Source organism: Corvus brachyrhynchos, unplaced genomic scaffold, assembly GCF_000691975.1.
Source record: "Corvus brachyrhynchos isolate BGI_N302 unplaced genomic scaffold, ASM69197v1 scaffold479, whole genome shotgun sequence".
NCBI lineage: Eukaryota > Metazoa > Chordata > Aves > Passeriformes > Corvidae > Corvus > Corvus brachyrhynchos.
In genome coordinates this window covers 668,532-685,708 of record NW_008240089.1, presented here as the reverse complement: position 1 = coordinate 685,708, position 17,177 = coordinate 668,532, and the positions used below count along the sequence as shown (strand labels likewise).

At 48.9% G+C, this 17,177-nt stretch overlaps 1 protein-coding gene across 2 annotated transcripts in view; it reads right to left on the bottom strand.

Moving 5' to 3' along the window:
* NSF (N-ethylmaleimide sensitive factor, vesicle fusing ATPase) overlaps window positions 1-4,288 on the bottom strand; it is a 61,428-nt gene extending 57,140 nt beyond the window's left edge. For both annotated transcript variants that reach the window (XM_017744759.1, XM_008641655.2), the window contains exon 1: window positions 4,178-4,288. In XM_017744759.1, coding sequence (XP_017600248.1) covers window positions 4,178-4,260 — 83 coding nt within the window. In that variant the 5' untranslated portion in view covers window positions 4,261-4,288. The remainder of the gene's footprint in view (window positions 1-4,177) is intronic.
* Between the last annotated feature and the right edge of the window lie 12,889 nt (window positions 4,289-17,177).

Here is a 17,177-nt window from a genome sequence, read left to right as displayed (position 1 = left end):
GGAGAGCACTGGGTGTGCCAATCCCACTGCAGGAGAGCACTGGGTGTGCCAATCCCACTGCAGGAGAGCACTGGGTGTGCCAATCCCACTGCTGGAGAACACTGGGTGTGCAAATCCCACTGCTGGAGAGCACTGGGTGTGCCAATCCCACTGCAGGAGAGCACTGGGTGTGCAAATCCCACTGCAGGAGAACACTGGGTGTGCAAATCCCACTGCTGGAGAGCACTGGGTGTGCCAATCCCACTGCAGGAGAGCACTGGGTGTGCAAATCCCACTGCTGGAGAACACTGGGTGTGCAAATCCCACTGCAGGAGAGCACTGGCCTGTGCTCACCACACATGTGTCCACATGGGGCCAAAACTATTTAACCCCTTCATTCCTGAGCAGCTGAAGGGACAGAGCTCCTCAGCCAGCCCACACGGGACACACCTGGGTGTGCTGCTGCTCAGAGGGACCTTGACAGATCCCATCAAGCTCAATAAGGGAAAATGCAAAGTCCTCCACGCAGGGGAACAATCCCATGCACCAGTGCAGGTTGGGGGCCAACTGGGGGCTAAGAAGCCCTGGAATCCAGGTGGACAATGAGCTCAACAGGAGCCAGCAACACATCCCAGCAGCAAAGGTGGGTAACATCCCCTCGAGGTGCATTAGCCAGGAACAGGCTGCACTGGCACAGGCTGGCCACAGAAAGGACCACATCCCTGGGAAGTGTCCAAGGCCAGGTTGGATGGGACTTGGAGTATCCTGAGACAGTAGAAGGTGTCCCTGCCCATGGCAGGGGGTGGCACTGGATGGTCTTCAAGGTCCCCTTGCAGCCCAAACCATTGTATGATTCCATGATTTGGGAGAGCACCAGCAGCAGGGACGAGCAGTGATCCTCCCCAGATGGAACACTGCTCCAAGGACAGCTCATTTCAAACTGAGAGAAAGAGAGAGATAAAGCAGAGAACTGTCCAGGAGGCCAGGACTGAAATCAGGAGTTTTCCAGCACAGAATCACCCTGAGAAATCCAAATTAGTATCGACACACAACAAACTGGAAAGGAAGGTGTGACACTGCAGAGCAAGAGAGAAACACACCTGGAGGCAACACACAGGTTCCAGCTACAATTCTGGAATACTTCATCACAAAATGCACTTGATGAGAACTAACACCTGACAGGAAGCAGCTCATGAGACAGGAAAAGACCCAAAATTAAAGCTTTTTAAAGCCCCAGCGCACACAACAGTGACTTCAACATGTAAAGATTCAGCATCTCTGCAGGAAGAACAAACTCCACCACTGCTGGGCTTCACTTCAAAAACCCAAAATGCAGGAAAATGATAATACTTGGTAAAAATACTGGGGAGGAGTATCCACAAAGACTTCATACCAATTACTGTGCTGGAGTATTCCATTCACCAAAAACATCTCCAGCAAAGCAGAAAGACAGCAGAGCTTGACAACAGACAAAGAGATGCCAGGAAGAAAAAGCAAAGAGGAAAAATGAAAAAAAAAAATCAGCTTTCTGAAAGAAAATACTAGGAAAGGTCAAATCCTGACAGGTTCTGTGAGAAAAATCTGCATAAAGCACAGGGACAACCATGTCTCTTCTCAAAGACAGCAGGAGCAGGCAGCTTCCAACAGGCTGTAAGCAACCTAAGTACCACAAATGCTCAAAATAAGGCAATAGCAGAAAAACTAAATGCATTTTCCTACACTGATGTTCACCAGGAATGAGCTCAGAGAGCTCATGGAGACACATGGGGGAAATCTCAACCTCATTAAGAGCTTCAGCTTATACACGAACAAAAGGAACAACGAATCACCAGGGCCTGACAGCTCCCAGAGCTCTCCCAGGCGGAATTGCTGCTCTACTCCACGTGTAAATCCTCGCCTGGAACTGTCAGATCCAATGCGTGTGATGCCAGCTCTTAGGAGGGGCTCCAGGAAACTGGGCCCAGTAAACTGCTGGTAAGTTTGCTGGCCAGGCTGAGCAAACTAAGAGAAACTCCACCAGACATGAATTAACCTGCGAGTGCATCAGTTTTTATGTTGCTGAAGCAGGAGCGGGGCTCCTGTGAGGGAGGGGATGACTCAGGTACCTGTGCGGAGGTGCCAGCAGGGATCTCATCCCATACAGTGCATGTTGGGGAATCCACAGCAATCATTCAGCAAGGGCTCCTCAGGAAACTAAACTGGCCTAGGAGGGATGGGCTTCCCATGAGAAAGATAAGCACAACCAGTTCTTAACACGAACACAAACCTGCCATTCAGACAGCCTGCCCTGACTGCTGTGCCCTCACAGCCTGGCTGCGTTCAGAACTGGTTTCTCTCTCCCAACTGCACTGGGCCTTCTCAAGGTAGAAGCAGGACACAGGACCTCAAGATGGTGCCGCTCCCCAAACCACGACACAGCATACACTGGGATCACACAGCGCGTGGCCTCCTGTGAACTCCTGCGGCACCAAGCACTGACTCATCCCTGCCCAGCTCACGGGGTGCAGAAAGCGAAGCATGAGAAGATGTTCAGCAGCACCCTGGGGCTAAATCATCTCCTTGATGCAAGGGCAAAGCAGAGCCCTTTGTGGAGGTGTGACCAAAAGCCCCCCTGAGCAGGCAGCCGTGGTGAGGGACCCGAGGCAGGGGCAGGAGCTGCAGCCAGGGAGGGCTCCAGGGATCTGCAATGCAGCACCGACTCCAGCCCAGCACTGCCGAACACCGGGAGCTTCCCTGTGCTCCATCTGACACTGCAAAGCCATCTGCAGCATCTGCTCCCAACCAAACACACGCTGCTGGTGTGTGAGCACCAACTGCTAGAACTAAACAGCTCCCAGGAGAATGGGAACAGCCAGAACCACATCCCGGGGCATTGCTTCCTGCAAGCTGCCACAAATGCCAGGAGAGAGGGTTCTGGAAGCGAAAGGAACACAGCCGGCTGCAGGTCTGGCAGCTGGGTCCCTCCAGGACATCCATACCGGAGGAAATTAAAGTTTTTATAATGCATGAGGTACAGTGCTCAGTTCAGGTATTTTTGTAACTCAATTACTTAGGGAAAAAATCTACCTGGGGAAAACCATCCTTTGAAAAGACCAGTGTCTTTTCAAAAAAAGACCAAGCAGACACTTTTGCCTGCTTCTGAGCGTAAAAGTTCTGCTTGCTGGGGGGTGGTTTTGTTTGGTTTTGGCATTTTATACTCAGGTTAGGCTCATAAAATCTCAGTTCAGTTCATCGCTGCAGGGCCAGGACAGGTCCCAGGGCAGCAGAGCTAACTGACAGCACAGAGAGGCAAATCTTAAACACATCCCTGCATCCCTGCAGTTCAGCACCACTGTGTTCTCCATCCTTAGCAGAGTTCACCTGGGGCAGGTATTTTTATCTAAGGCCTGGGCATATGATTCAGTATCTCCTTGAACATTTTTTCCCATTTTTCAAACCCAAGCCCTTCAGCTTTGTGCTGCACATGATATTCCCTTTCAGCTGAAATTAATGACTTCTGTCTACAACCTACATACTAAAATCTGCCAGAGCTTCCCTAAAGCTGCAGCAAAGCAAGGAAACTGAGTATGTGAATTGGCTTCTTGTAATATAAAACCCTTCTGTGTGGGCTGAGCTGAAAAATTCATGTGTTTTCCACCTAACAGAAGTAAATCCCAGAGTCAGGTTCTATAAGCCACCCCAGAACTGCAATTAAAGAATCCAACTTGTTGTGCCCACACTCTGGCTGCTTCTCCCTTTTGTTCTTGTGCATGAAAACCCCGAGAACAAGAGAGAGTCCTCCTGGCTCTGCTCAGCACTCCCATATCATGTGGAAGTGAGAAGATGCCCTGAGTAATGCAACAAAATGATAAAAACGTTTTTGAAATAGTTCAAATATTCTCACTATGTAACAGGAACAAAAGCAAAACCAAAACAAACAAAAATGATCACAGACAGTCCTTAACTAAAATGATTCTATTAGTTAAGCAGATGCAGTTCCCGAGAAAGAAACGCTACAGAGAAACTGTCACCCTTCTTCCAGCACCTCCTATTTCCAGAAAGAGCCACATTTAAAGTTCTGATCTCTAAAGACACAAGTTTTCTTAATCAAACTGCTGTGTTCAGCTTTCCAAACCTGAAATGTCATTCCCCCTCCATCCGAATTTTGAAAACAATTCCTTTTTGGTTAAAAGCTGAAAGAGCAACAGTGCACACTTACTGCCCAGACTGGAAGTCCTTCTCGTTCACCACAGCACAGTTGGTTAAAGACAGCTCATCCGTGGGACATCTCGCTGCTTGCATAGGCTACAAGAAAGAGGAGGGAAAAAGTCAAATAAAATTCTGATTTTCCTTTACTAAGCCAAGCCTCAAGTCTTCTGCAAAACCACAAAGCACAAAACAGGTCTTGTGAGTCCTGGCACACTCTGAGAGCCCACTGGGATCAACCAGCTCCTCTTCCAGGTTTCTCCAAACACTTCCATGGGTCACAGGTACGTGTATCCTAAAGCTCAGCATTTTGGGCCTATCATGTACTTTGTATTTTCCACCCTACCTACATAAATCCTTTAAAATTACCTGGGAGGAAGCTTGCAAGGCAAACACTGTTAACTTGCAAGTGAACCCTGGCACTCTGAAGCTTCCCTGAATGTTGCCACAAGGCAGCAGTAACCTGCATTCCCTGGAAGGTATTTCCTGCCCAGTGACAGGACACTGGGATATTCTGAAAGCTGCTAAGGGAAAGCAGCAGTTCCCCTGCAGCCCTGGGTAACCCTGTTTCATCGTGCTGGGCGGGGTCAGAGACCATGAAGGGAGAAAGGGTGGGATAAAGACGTGACCTTCCCTGTTCCCTGAACATCACTCAGAAAACTGAAATTTCAGCATATCCGTTCTGCATAAACCCCTTCACCCAGTGCAGTGCAGGGCAGCACTAAGAGTCCACAGGAAGGTTTAACCTCAGCCAGCTGCTATCCAACCCCACAACCCCTTTGTACCACTTCTCAAAAGAAATATCACATGTGAATATTTTCTACTCTGTAGGAAACATCCCAGATCCGTAACACAGAGAAGAAAATTAGGTAAAATAGTTAATTCCAGCCTATCACTATGAAAAAAAATACTGCAACAAATTTTGTGGGGGAGTTCTCCCCCTCTATTTTCTAATGTCAGAGGACCAATCTTATTTCAAGAGTATCTGTTCATTTTTGTCCCTTCTACTGTTACTCATCAATCAGCAATTAAAAACTGAAATAGCAGCACTCCCAGCCCAGGCTGCCCATCCCCATCACGAGGCAGGATGGAGCACGGGGGGAAGCACAGCAGAGGGACCTCAGCCCCATCCTACACCCTCACCCCACCTGCTCCTGCAGAATTATACCACAAAACAATGGCTGAACGATGAAAATTGGGATCAAAATGCCTCCAGAAGTGGAGAAAGGGATGGAAAAGGCAGGATGTTTCTATCATTAGCTATGGACTGAAGAAATTTCATTTGGGGAAAAGCTTAACTTGCCCCCCAAGGTGTCATTTTCAGAATCAAAGCACAGCCACCTCGGTCAGATACAAATTTGCAGGTAGCGCAACAGAAACTATTTGACACTGTCAGCCTATTGCTAAAAGCAATTCAGGATGGATTTTCTCTTAAGACACCCTTAAATCCCAACAGCAAGCACAGGAAACGCACTGATCCCAACACACACAGTTAAATCATTTCCCAGGAGTTATTGTCCTGCTCAGCCTTCCTCCCCCAGCCCCTCTGGGACAAGAGTCAGAGAAATTCCCCCCGGTGTGCCCTGCAGCCAGCCTGCTCTAAAGCTCAGATCAACTTTTATGGCACAATGTGATTTGTCTCAAGTACTTGCTATCTAGAAAAGGACCAATTCATTACTTTTACTGAATAATGCTCAATTGCCCTTGACATATGTGACAACCAAAAAAGATTCTATTTTCAGACCAGAAGCAGATTTATCTACCTGAATGCTGAGTGTGATAAAAGACTCAAATGTTCCTGTAATAAAATGTATGACATCGGTGGATTTATGAGATACACAATCTGTCTGCTGAGGCCCCTTGGCCTGGGGCACTTCACAGCAAACATTCACCATTTTATCACTTCTCCCATCTGCAGGGCACGGTTTTGGGAAGGACGCGCCCTGATAAAACGCATTACAGGGGATATTTCTGGAGAAAAGTGGACATGGAGCTCCTGGATTAAGCCTTTTTACAGCACTAGTCCTCAGCTGCATTTTTAATCCTCAGTGACAAACTGCTGCCTACACGCAGCGAGCGCCCGGCCAAGCCGCCGTTGCTGTCTGCACTTGGAACACTGTGCTTTAGGAAATGCAGGAATAGCAAGGAATGCATTCCAAATCCAGCAACAACTGCTCCCTTTGCAAGCTCTGCAGCAGAGGAGAGATGATGGCAAAACACCCTTGGGTGTCTGACACGTGAAATAACGTGGCTGGTGCAGCAGCAGCACCAACCATGCCAGCCATCCCAGAGCCCAGCTCCTCCTCCTGGGCTGTCTGGCAGGAGCCCATTTCTCCCTGGCAATGACCAACATTTCAGGCAACATCTCTGCTCCCAGCCCTCCAGTACACACCGTCCTCAAGCTCCAAGATTTTGCAGCTCTTCAGAACATTATCTATATTCTGAAAAAGTTTTAACATCACACAGCTGCAAGACAGGGGTGTCACTCCCGGGCATGGAGCTCCACAGGGGTGCAAGGGACAGCTTGAGGGAATCTGGTCACAGAAGAGGTGATGATTAAACTGGAAATCACCCAGGAGGAACACACTGTTGTGGGGAGCTGCAGGGGCTTCCTCTTACCTGCCCTCCCCACAGAGCTCATATCCCAGCGCTGCTGCTCACAGGGATGGATCCCTGTCTCTGTCAAGCAGCTGAGCTGTCACAGCCAGGACAGGGGCACAGGCTGCTCCTGAGGAAGCTTTCCTGGCATAAATGCAGCAGTGCAGGGCTGGAACACATGGCTGGCATATGGCAGTGGTGCTACTGTCAGGAACACTTCAAGCTCTTGCATTTTGGGTTGCAGCTTCCCAGGACAGCAGCACAAGGAGTCCCAGAACCTGCCCCTCTCCCTTCTCTGCCACCCCACGTCACTGCTGCCACTTACACACCACATCAGGGGCAGAAAAATCCTTGTGAGTGTTCCTAGGAATCTCAAAGTAGGTTTACACAAACTAATTCTTAGCAAACTGGCAGATTACTGCTGGCAACCAGACAAGACACAGCTCTAACAAGCCAGAGAGCAGCTCCTGCAGGTGACAGCAGGGTGACGTGCCGCAGTCACCCCCTGGCGCTGCCAGGCTGGAGGTGACCCACACACCCTCACAGGTTACTGTTACACCCACATCCACAACATAGATACATTTGGCCTAAAGAAGGTAAATTAGGGTTAAATTAGGCAAAAGAACTTCCCTGCCTGCAGGTATTGTTCTGGTTTACGCAAAGAGGAGACTCCAAGGACAGTGAAGTCCTAAGGAGGTGACTGCACACTGCTGAAGCATTCCCAGCTACAGCATCCATCATCCAGCATCAGCCAGGCAGCACCTGCTATTAAACCCAGGTCTGGGCAGAGGCCTGCTCCATCATCCCTTCTGTTTGCCAAGAGAAAAACAAGACCATACGATACACTGATAAATCTCACTCAGAGACAAACATGAAGGACCCCACCTCTGGGTTTGTGACAAAGCAGTAACATTGCCTCAAAACCCAGGAGGCTCAATGACATTGGCATATTTTATTTTTACAAAGAAAAGTTGCCCTGAAGAACAAACAGCTACATAATAGAAACAATCACCATAACATCTGATCTTTCAGAGATTTTTTTTCCAAAGCCGCAAGGACTCCTTTTCCTCCACCGAAAATAAGAAACTCACTTGTTCACAAAACCACAGAATAGTTGGGGTTGGAAGGACCCTCTGGAGATCATTCAGTCCAAGCCCCTGCCAAAGCCCAGAAAGTGGTGCTGCTATTTGGATATTTTCATACAGACATAAACCACACTTTTTGTGTTTTGTCAATTCACCTCTTGTGAATCATGAAGGCTGATGGCAGAGGAAGCCAAGGAAAAACATGTTTCTCCCCACAGAGATAAGGTGGTGGCAATGACTGAAGTGCTCTGCTGTCAGCTGGTACTGAGAAGAGCTGAAACATTAAGTGCCAAGGTGGAGATGCTCCTCATCCAGGACATCTGAACTCATTTCATTTCCTAATGCTGAGCAAGAGATTATGAAACAGCCTCTAAAGCTGAGGCTGGTTTTGTTCTGTGCCCTGTTTTCACATGGTTTGTACAGAACAAATATTGTTCAAGTATTGTATGTTTTAAATTCTCCTTTGGGTAAAACAGACACAGATACAAATCCCATGTATATGCAGGTGCACAGAGATGGAATTTCTGGCACACAGGTGTTGGCAGAGGAGTGTTAGGAAATGTGACAACTCTGGGTACCAGACATTTCCATTTCCCCAGCAGAGCCCACTGCCAGCTGCACTGAGATGGGGCTCCCGCTCCAAAAAGCACCCAAGCTTTCCTGTAACAGCTGTTGGGCACCAAAGTCTCTCCAAGCCCAGAGCCTCATCACCCAAAGAGGGCAGAGAACCACCTGTGCAGGTGTAATTCCTGGGAAGCAGTTTAGCCCACACTCCCTAGAGCCGGAGCAGAGGCGACTCTGCAGGAACCACGGCTGCCTCCAAGTCAAACACTCACTCACCACTACGAGTCTCAAATAAAATGAAGTTTAAATACTGACAGGAAGAATTATGATGTCAGAGGAGCTCTGACAATAAACAGGGAACTGAGATGATGAATCATAGATCCTACACATTATCCAGGAGTAAGCTCCTGACAGAAACCAGACACACACAAAGCCCTGCCTTTTGCCTTTATCTACAGATCCAGGGGACACCAAGATCCCAGATGGACATTAACACCTCTGGCTGCACACAGGTGACAACCAGCAGCTGCAGCAGGAGGAGGAGCTGCAGAGCTGGCTCAGCACCAGCCTGCGAGAAGGAGACCAACCAAGCTCCCAGCACAGGGAAGCCCAAGGACTGAGTCTGCTCTCTACATCCACACACACACCATGGAGCTGAGCAACAACTCAACACTGAAGGACAGAAAAAATGGGCATAAAACAGCAACACCAGCAGAGCTCCTGGCTGGCAGGTAAGAATGGATTTCTGACCTGGAGGGGAAGCTGGCTCTGTCACAGAGGGCAACAGTAAAGACAAAACCAAGGCTCCTCGAAAGAACAATTCAGTAATATTTGTAAAAGGAATGACAACATGCTGTCACCATCAGGGACCAGACTCAGGAACACAAGTTGTCCTAAATGCTGTGGTTCTAAACAATTTTTTAAATTAACTAAGGACATTTAGTAGCTTGCACAGGGCTTTCCTGCACATGTCAAAAAATACTGAATAAAGCTTCCATATTTCTGCAGCCACAAGAGGAAATCAACCTACAAGGAACTTTTTGGACCAGCAGGGCTGGCCAGACAGGCCTTTCCAGACCTGCAGCGGCTGTGCTGGCAGGATAAGCTGCTGTCCCTGGAACACACAGCCCTGACTCCCTGCTCAGGCCTGGCCATTCCACCTGCTCCACTTGACCTCTATTTGTTTGCTGGAAGCTTTTACTCTCCTCAGGAAGGAGCTGCATTCTCTCTCGATAACAAACTCAGAAACATCATTTTTCTTCTCCTAATAAAGAGGAACACATTGGGAAGCTAAAATCTCAGAACTAATATTCACATTTTTGACAAAGCCTGGGAACACTGAGTGAGCCACCACCAAGGCAGCTTTACTGCAGAGTCCAGAGAACTCTGGATGAGATGGATCCCTCCTTCCCACGCCCCCCGAGCCACTCCCACGCTGTGAATCACCTCCCGTGATCGTGATCGTGCTGTGCCACGGCCACCCCTGCAACGCAGAAACCCAAACAGCTCAGAGGAGAGAGGGAAGAGCTCCCATCAGCACCTCCTGCATCACCCAGGGCTGGAAATGAAAAAGGGAATGTTTTCCCTGTGTTGTCCTCGCCTGGCAGGAGAGCTCTGGCCCAGCACAGATGGGCAGCAGGAGACACCAGACACTCTTCACTGGGCACCCTTTATCAGACACTCAACGCATCTCCCAGTTTCTCTCTCTGAGATCAGCCCTGTGCTCCCTGGGCCTGAGTCCGGAAATTACTGCCCATCCTGGCACTCCAGAGCCACTTTATCAGGGCAGAAGGGCGTCTCCCACAATTAAATTATTACTGGGTTTTACTGCTGCTTCCCTTTGTTTGCAAAGTTCAGATGAACTCAGATCTGCAAGGGCAGCTCCGTCACTCCAACGCTGTTCACCTGCGGTTAAGGAGGTGCTCACAGCTTTGGGAATCTGGCTCTGCTATTGCCAATATTTGCCAACATCAGGAAAAAGACAATTTACAGTCCCAAGAACAAAGAGTTCCAAGGGTTTGCCTGATCCACCAGAGCAGAAAAATCAGGAGTGCTAAAGGAGACCTTCTTCAAGCAGAGCATCTACAGCCGAATTGCACGGGTTGCTCTGCCCAAAGATGTCCTTCTCCAGATCAGCTCTTTACAACATGATCAGTAAGAGATTTTAGGAAATACACCTGTACCTGAGCTGCTGTGCCTCAGAACCAGGGAGCTGCTCTCTGACTGTTCAGTGGGAACAGCAGCTCCGCCTTCCCATTAAGCAATAATGACCCAGGATATGTGCATTTGTAATTAATACATCCATTTTTTGAGTGGATGTTGCCTCACATTCCTTCCTCAAGCCAGGATGATCACCAATTTAATTACAGGGAATTGTTGTTTGTTGTGTTTCATCTAAACATCTTTAAAAAATGCCAAGGGAATGAACCACCACCCCACCAGAATAAGTTGTGGGCCTGGGATGCAGGTCACAGGATTTTGCCACATGAGCAGTGAGGACACCTCACGGATGCAGATTTCATCCATTTATTTAGAAAAGTTACCCAACGGCAACAGGGACAATGTGAATATATGTCAATGTTAAAAACATCCCCCTTGGAATCTGCCCAGTGAAAGCCCAGGATGCTGCTGTCCCTGAGGATTTACAACTCACACCAGCACTGACATAGGCAGCACCTGGCACTGAACTTCCCCTGACTCTGATGTACCAAACAGCACCCAGTCACCAGCAGCTTAAGATGCAGCAGCTTGCAAATATTGCTCTATTTTTGACAGAAAGAGCACATGACCCAACTCCAGGGCATCAATTATTCCAGATTTTTTGATAGAAGGTCATTGCTTTACTGTGTCCCAGGAGAGCAGAGAAAAGTGTTAAATCTTTTCATACTGCAAACCTCTGACCTCCCTGAGGGCAGGATCTGCCTGCACAAGAAGGAGCAGAGCAGCAGGGCAGGAGTGCCTGAGGAACTGGATATCCAGCCTTGGTTTATGAGCAGCAGCACAATCAGCTGGCTCAGACACAGTTCCAGGGCACTGCGCCGGAAGCTCTTCCATTAATTTTAGCAACTGGGTTTCTTGTTTGGCTTTTTCTGTTCACAGACCCTCTCCAACACAGCTCTCTAATTTCTGGGGGGTCCAAAACCTTCTAGAGATGGTCAATATGGGAATTTCATCACAAAACTCTGGTCTCTGCCAGAGAGCCTCCCTGATGTGAGACAGCATCCTGAACACATCCTGCAGAGCCCCCAGGCTCAACCTCATCCCTTCCAAAAGCCACTGCAGTTACCAAGATCTCTGTCCCACTGCTCAGGGGTGTCACTGCACCAGCTCTCCCTAAAGCTCATCCCCTCCTGCACTTGTAAGGGCACCTGGACATATCCACCAACCCTGGATCAAAAAAAGATCACTCCATGACATGGGGACCTACATTTTAGTTGTTTTCATGTAAAAAAAGGAATCAGTGGTGATTCCATTGCACTGAAACCACGTTCTGCCTGGTGGGTAATTCAGCAAAACAGAAGTGCCACTACTTTCTAGGGACTGCTTTTCTGTGGACTCAAGCAGATCTGATTTAATGACAGAACTTCTTCCAAATTCAGTCAGGGTTTTTCCTGAGCCTCCTGAATGACCTCTGTGCTCTGAGACAGAGAACCCAGAACAGGAGGGGAAAAGAGAAGATCTTGCTGTGCTCTGGGGAAAAAAAATTTAAAAGCAAAACTTAAGAAATTCACAATTTAAATGATCCTAAAGAAGATTCTCTGACTTTTTAAAAATACTTTTTTCTACTAAAGAAACCACTATTAACTAAGTTTAATTATTCTGGCAGGTCCACATAATAGAAGAGGTGTGGCACACCAGCACCCCAAAAACTGGAGATGGAGAGGCAGCACTGACATCTCCCTTTGGCAGTGACTCTTTAAGCACAAGCTTAGGACACACTGCTTCTGCAGCACTGAGCCAAGCAACAAATTAATCAAAGATGACAGGGCCAGATATCCCATGCCCACAAACATTCACATGGCCATTAGAATTTTATTCTAAACAATTTTAGAGTTTTTAACAAACTATGTGGCTTTATTTTAAATAATTCAGCAAGGCAGAAGTCCTGAAAGCAGGCCACAAGTTGATTTGTGATGATTTCACAGGACAGTTACGAGGTTGCAGAAGTGATCAGAGAAACAGAGATTCAGATTGAGTTTTCTCCCATTTCCCTGAAACATTGCTAAAAACCCATTTCTTCGTATTACGCATTAGGAAATACTAAAAAAAAACTAAGTGACGACAGCAGGATCAGTACCAGGCTGCAAGAAGGAACTAAGTTGATTCACAAACGTTTCTTTAGTTGCCTGACAACGCCTGCATCTCTGAAGGCTGGTTCCATATGTTATCAGAAATCACCTTACAGCTTTAACCCATAAACATAAAGCCCAGCCCCCATTATTTCAAAGTCCCTACCAAACTATCCAACCTAAAACCACTCTGTCTAGATTTTAAGTATTTGTAAATAATTCAAGCAAATAATAAGCCAAATGTTATTCATTGAAAGTGCTGTTTCAAGTATATTATATAGATTAAATATTAGGAAGGAATTCTTCCCTGTGAGGGTGGGGAGGCCCCGGCACAGGGTACCCAGAGCAGCTGTGGCTGCCCCATCCCTGGAAGCATCCAAGGCCAGGCTGGATGGGGCTTGGAGCAGCCTGGGATAGTGGAAGGTGTCCCTGCTTGTGGCAGGGGATAGCACTGAGTGGACTTCAAGGTCCTTCCAACCCAAACCATTCCACGATTCTGTGATGGCTGCAAGAAGCACAAGAGAGCAGGGTTAGGCCAGCAATGCCTTTGGCAGCACAGAACACCAAGGGACTCTCTCCTTCCCCACCTTCCCACTCCTGCTGCACCTCTGGATTGGACACTTGGTGTCACCAGATGCCAGCAGGACCCTGTGCTCAGTCTCAGGCTCTCGACAGGAGTGACAGCACCACTCTGCAGGGTCAGGCACCATCCAGTACCTGAGTGAATCCAAAACCATTTCCAACCCAACACAAGGGGAGTCTCCTCTGAGGAGCCAACAGGGCAGAGTCTGCTCTCACTGGGCTAAAGGCAATACCACCCTAAAGGAGCCCCAAACAGCAGATGAACAAAAATGGATCTGTTACACCAGTAACACCCCCTGAAACAGCCATTATTTCTAACAAGTTCAGCCATCACAAATCTCATATTCCTTAAAGAAAAGCACAGCAATGTCTCTGCTGGGGGATCCTCACCAACATCCATATGAGCACCCTACCCACATAGCTGCCCTGGGGAGCAGCAGCCCTGCTGCCAGAGGAGCCAGCAGCACCCTGACCTGCTCCCTATCCCACCCCAGTCCCATGGAGCTCTCCAGCCTGTGCAGACACAGGCAGAAATGCAGCTTGTGCTGAATCTACAGCTTCACACTCACTGGAACAAGGCACAGAAATTATCTGGCCTTTCTAGATCCCTTTGGGAACTAATTCCTGATGTAGCTCAAATCAATTAGTTACAGACAGTGCCAGTGAACTTCCAGGGGTCCACTTGGTACAAGGGATCCATAACCAGGCACAGACACAGCAGCTTCCCACCATTCCCTCTCCTGCAGATGCCTCACTGCTCTGCCTGCGTGCCTAATGATTCCCATGCAGAGATACAGAATAAATCATTACAGAAACAGTCATTATTCCAAATCATCATAAACTGTTTTTCCTGTAAACCTCAATCACCACTAATCACCGTCTCTTCCTTGCCATGGAGAGACCCAGTGCAATTAGGGGAGCAGAGTAACACACCTGAAACAGCATCTCACAATTAATCAGATTTGGCTTATCATTCACCTGAATTATTCAAAATGTTACTGGAAGTTTAAATATTTTGTTTCTCTTGTAAACCAGGACAGCCCTTCATTTCTCCCTGTGAGACTGCACACACACAAATCGAATCACATGAGTCCAATAAAAGAGATTAAGCTCTAAATGGCATCGCAGGACAGATTTTCAGGGCAGGAGGAGTCACTGAAGCTCCTCTTCCCATCCTCCAGGTTGAAGCACCTGTTAAAAACGCCGACAACAGAGCAGCACCAGTGTTCCAGCATCAGACTCACCTGTTGTGCCTGGAGATATCACACACCTCCATCCTCCCACCATCTGCTCCGTATTTACACCGACACAGCTCCGGTGTCGCAGCCCGAGCGGATGCTGCTGCCTGCTCTCCCTGCTCCCCATCCTCCCCAGCACTGCTGCTGTCCCACGGGCCAGCTGGAAGGAGCAGGCAGCTCCCTTGGTAACTCACATGGAAAGCATTCGAAGGATCAGATCCAGCTTGGGGAGGGAGATGGAACACTCAGCTTAAGGACTCTCTTCACAGCATTAAATAACCTGATAACTCTGCAACAACTGCATTTGTAGGCAAATCATGAAAACACTGAATACTAAGAAGCTTCCTGGTAACCCAAGGAGAGCATCACCCATCCAACTGCCAGATTACGAGGCAACTAAGCATCAATCTTTCCTTTAAACTCACATAAATCCCCTTTTCCTCCACCAGGCTTCCAAGCTGGTCAAATAAAGGCACATTTTCTCAGGATTTTAGTAGCAGAAAAGCTCAAAGCAGAAGAACAAAGTTGAAGTTGATCCTTCTCCTTCCTCCCCACATCCCCAGTCACCCCAGTCCCAGCACTCAGAGCATGCATGAGGGTGTTCCCTGAGGACACAGCTGGGAGGGTTCAGGGGAGCAGGGGGCAAGGCAGGACCACTGCAGCTGGGTTGATTTAGGCCCAGGGAGTTTCAGAACCACATCCAGTGTGGGTAAAACAATCTTACCACTGGCCAGAGCACTGGGTTCCTGTTCTGGGCAACAGAAAGCTGAAAAAAGCCAGTCAAGGCTCACAGATCTCCCTGGGTTATTGCAAAGGGTGAGATGAAGAAAAAAGGTGCAAGGAAGGAGGTGAGACCAAGAATCTGGAGCAGGGACAGAGGAAAAGCTCTTAACGAGAAACAGACCATAAAACATGGGGTTTTTCTCAATTACTCAGCACATTTCAGGGGTGGCACTGGAGCACCTGCGATGCACAGCACGTCACAGGCCACATTCCTCACCCCTGCTCTGCACCACAGCACTGCACCAGGTGCCCTCCATCCACCAGCCCAGCACAACACAAAAAACACTTGGAAAACCAATTCCCCAGGATTTCAAACACTGAATCACTTGGCCTAGAGACAAGATTCCAGCCAAAGGCAAGCACTAATGAAAAATGTGACTTTCTCAGGCTGCTACCCAGCAAAGCATGACTGAGCTCCTGGCAAAGAGCAGAGCAATCCAAACACATCCTGCAGCACCTGGACACCTGAAAAGAGGGGATGTACAGGCACCACAAGAAGGGATTTCACAGACGAGGCTGTTTCTTCACATATTAAAGCCTTCCTGGCCACTTGCTGATGTGATCTATCACTAAAAAGGGATTTTTTTTATTTTTTTAATTAATACAGAATAAAACCACCGCACAACACTTAAGGTGTTTCCACGCAACAAAAGGTGGATCCACATTATAAAACAGCACCTGGCTGGTGGCACCACAAGAAGGAATTTCCCAGACGAGGCTGTGTCTTCACATATTAAAGCCTTCCTGGCCACTTGCTGATGTGATCTATCACTAAAAAGGGATTTTTTTTTATTTTTTTAATTAATACAGAATAAAACCACCGCACAACACTTAAGGTGTTTCCACGCAACAAAAGGTGGATCCACATTATAAAACAGCACCTGGCTGGTTTCCACAGGAGAAAAATCTCCCTCTATCCCACAATACCAAGGGGTCACCAGGGCCTCACAGCACCTTTATGGGACCCTAAAACCGTGCTGCACACCCCCTGGAGACAGGGGCACCCCAGCCCCACGGAGGCCCCACATCCCAAAATTCTGCCCCACATCCCAGAGCACCAAGGCATCACCCCCTGTCACAGCATCCCTAAAGGTCCCTGCCCCACAGCCCACAGGGTTGACCCCACAGGACTGTGGGATGACCAGAGCCTCACAGCACCCCGGGACACCCTAAATCCTGACAGCAGCACCAAGACATCCCTGGGCTTCACTGCACCCTCAGGGGCCCCACAATCCTACCCCATACCACAGGGAGAGGGGGCACCCCAACTCCTGAAGGAGCCCTAGACGCTCATCCCACAGCACCGAGGGGTCACCACAGCCTCAGAGCACCCCCAGTATACGCCAAACACAGCTCTGCACCCCACAAGGCCACTGCAACCTCACAGCACCCTTAGGGAACCCTAAAACCTGCCTCACACTCGCATGGAGAGGGGTGACCCTGGACTCACAGTGCTCCTGAGGGAACCCCCAGTCCTGTCCCACCCGGGTCTCACAGCACTCCTGGGGGACCCTAAAATCCTGCCCCACAGGGAGACGGGTCACCCTTGCCCCGGCTCCTGAAGGAACCCCAGTCCTGTCCCACATGCCACATCAGCAAGGGGCCACCTCAGCCTCTCGAAACCTCTGGGGAACACAGAGAGAGGGATCACCCCGGAGTCCCCAACACCACTGGGGGATCTCCACAGCCTCGCAGGACCCTCAGGAACAGCCACACCGCTGGGGGTGAGGGGGTCACCACAGCCTCACAGCACTCCCGAGGGACCCCCCCAGGACTGAACGGCCTCCTGGCAGCGGGGCTGCGAGAAGCTCCCAAAGGCCCGGCCGCGCAGGGAGGAGCAGGAGCGGAGGAGGGGGCAGGGGATGGGCGATAGC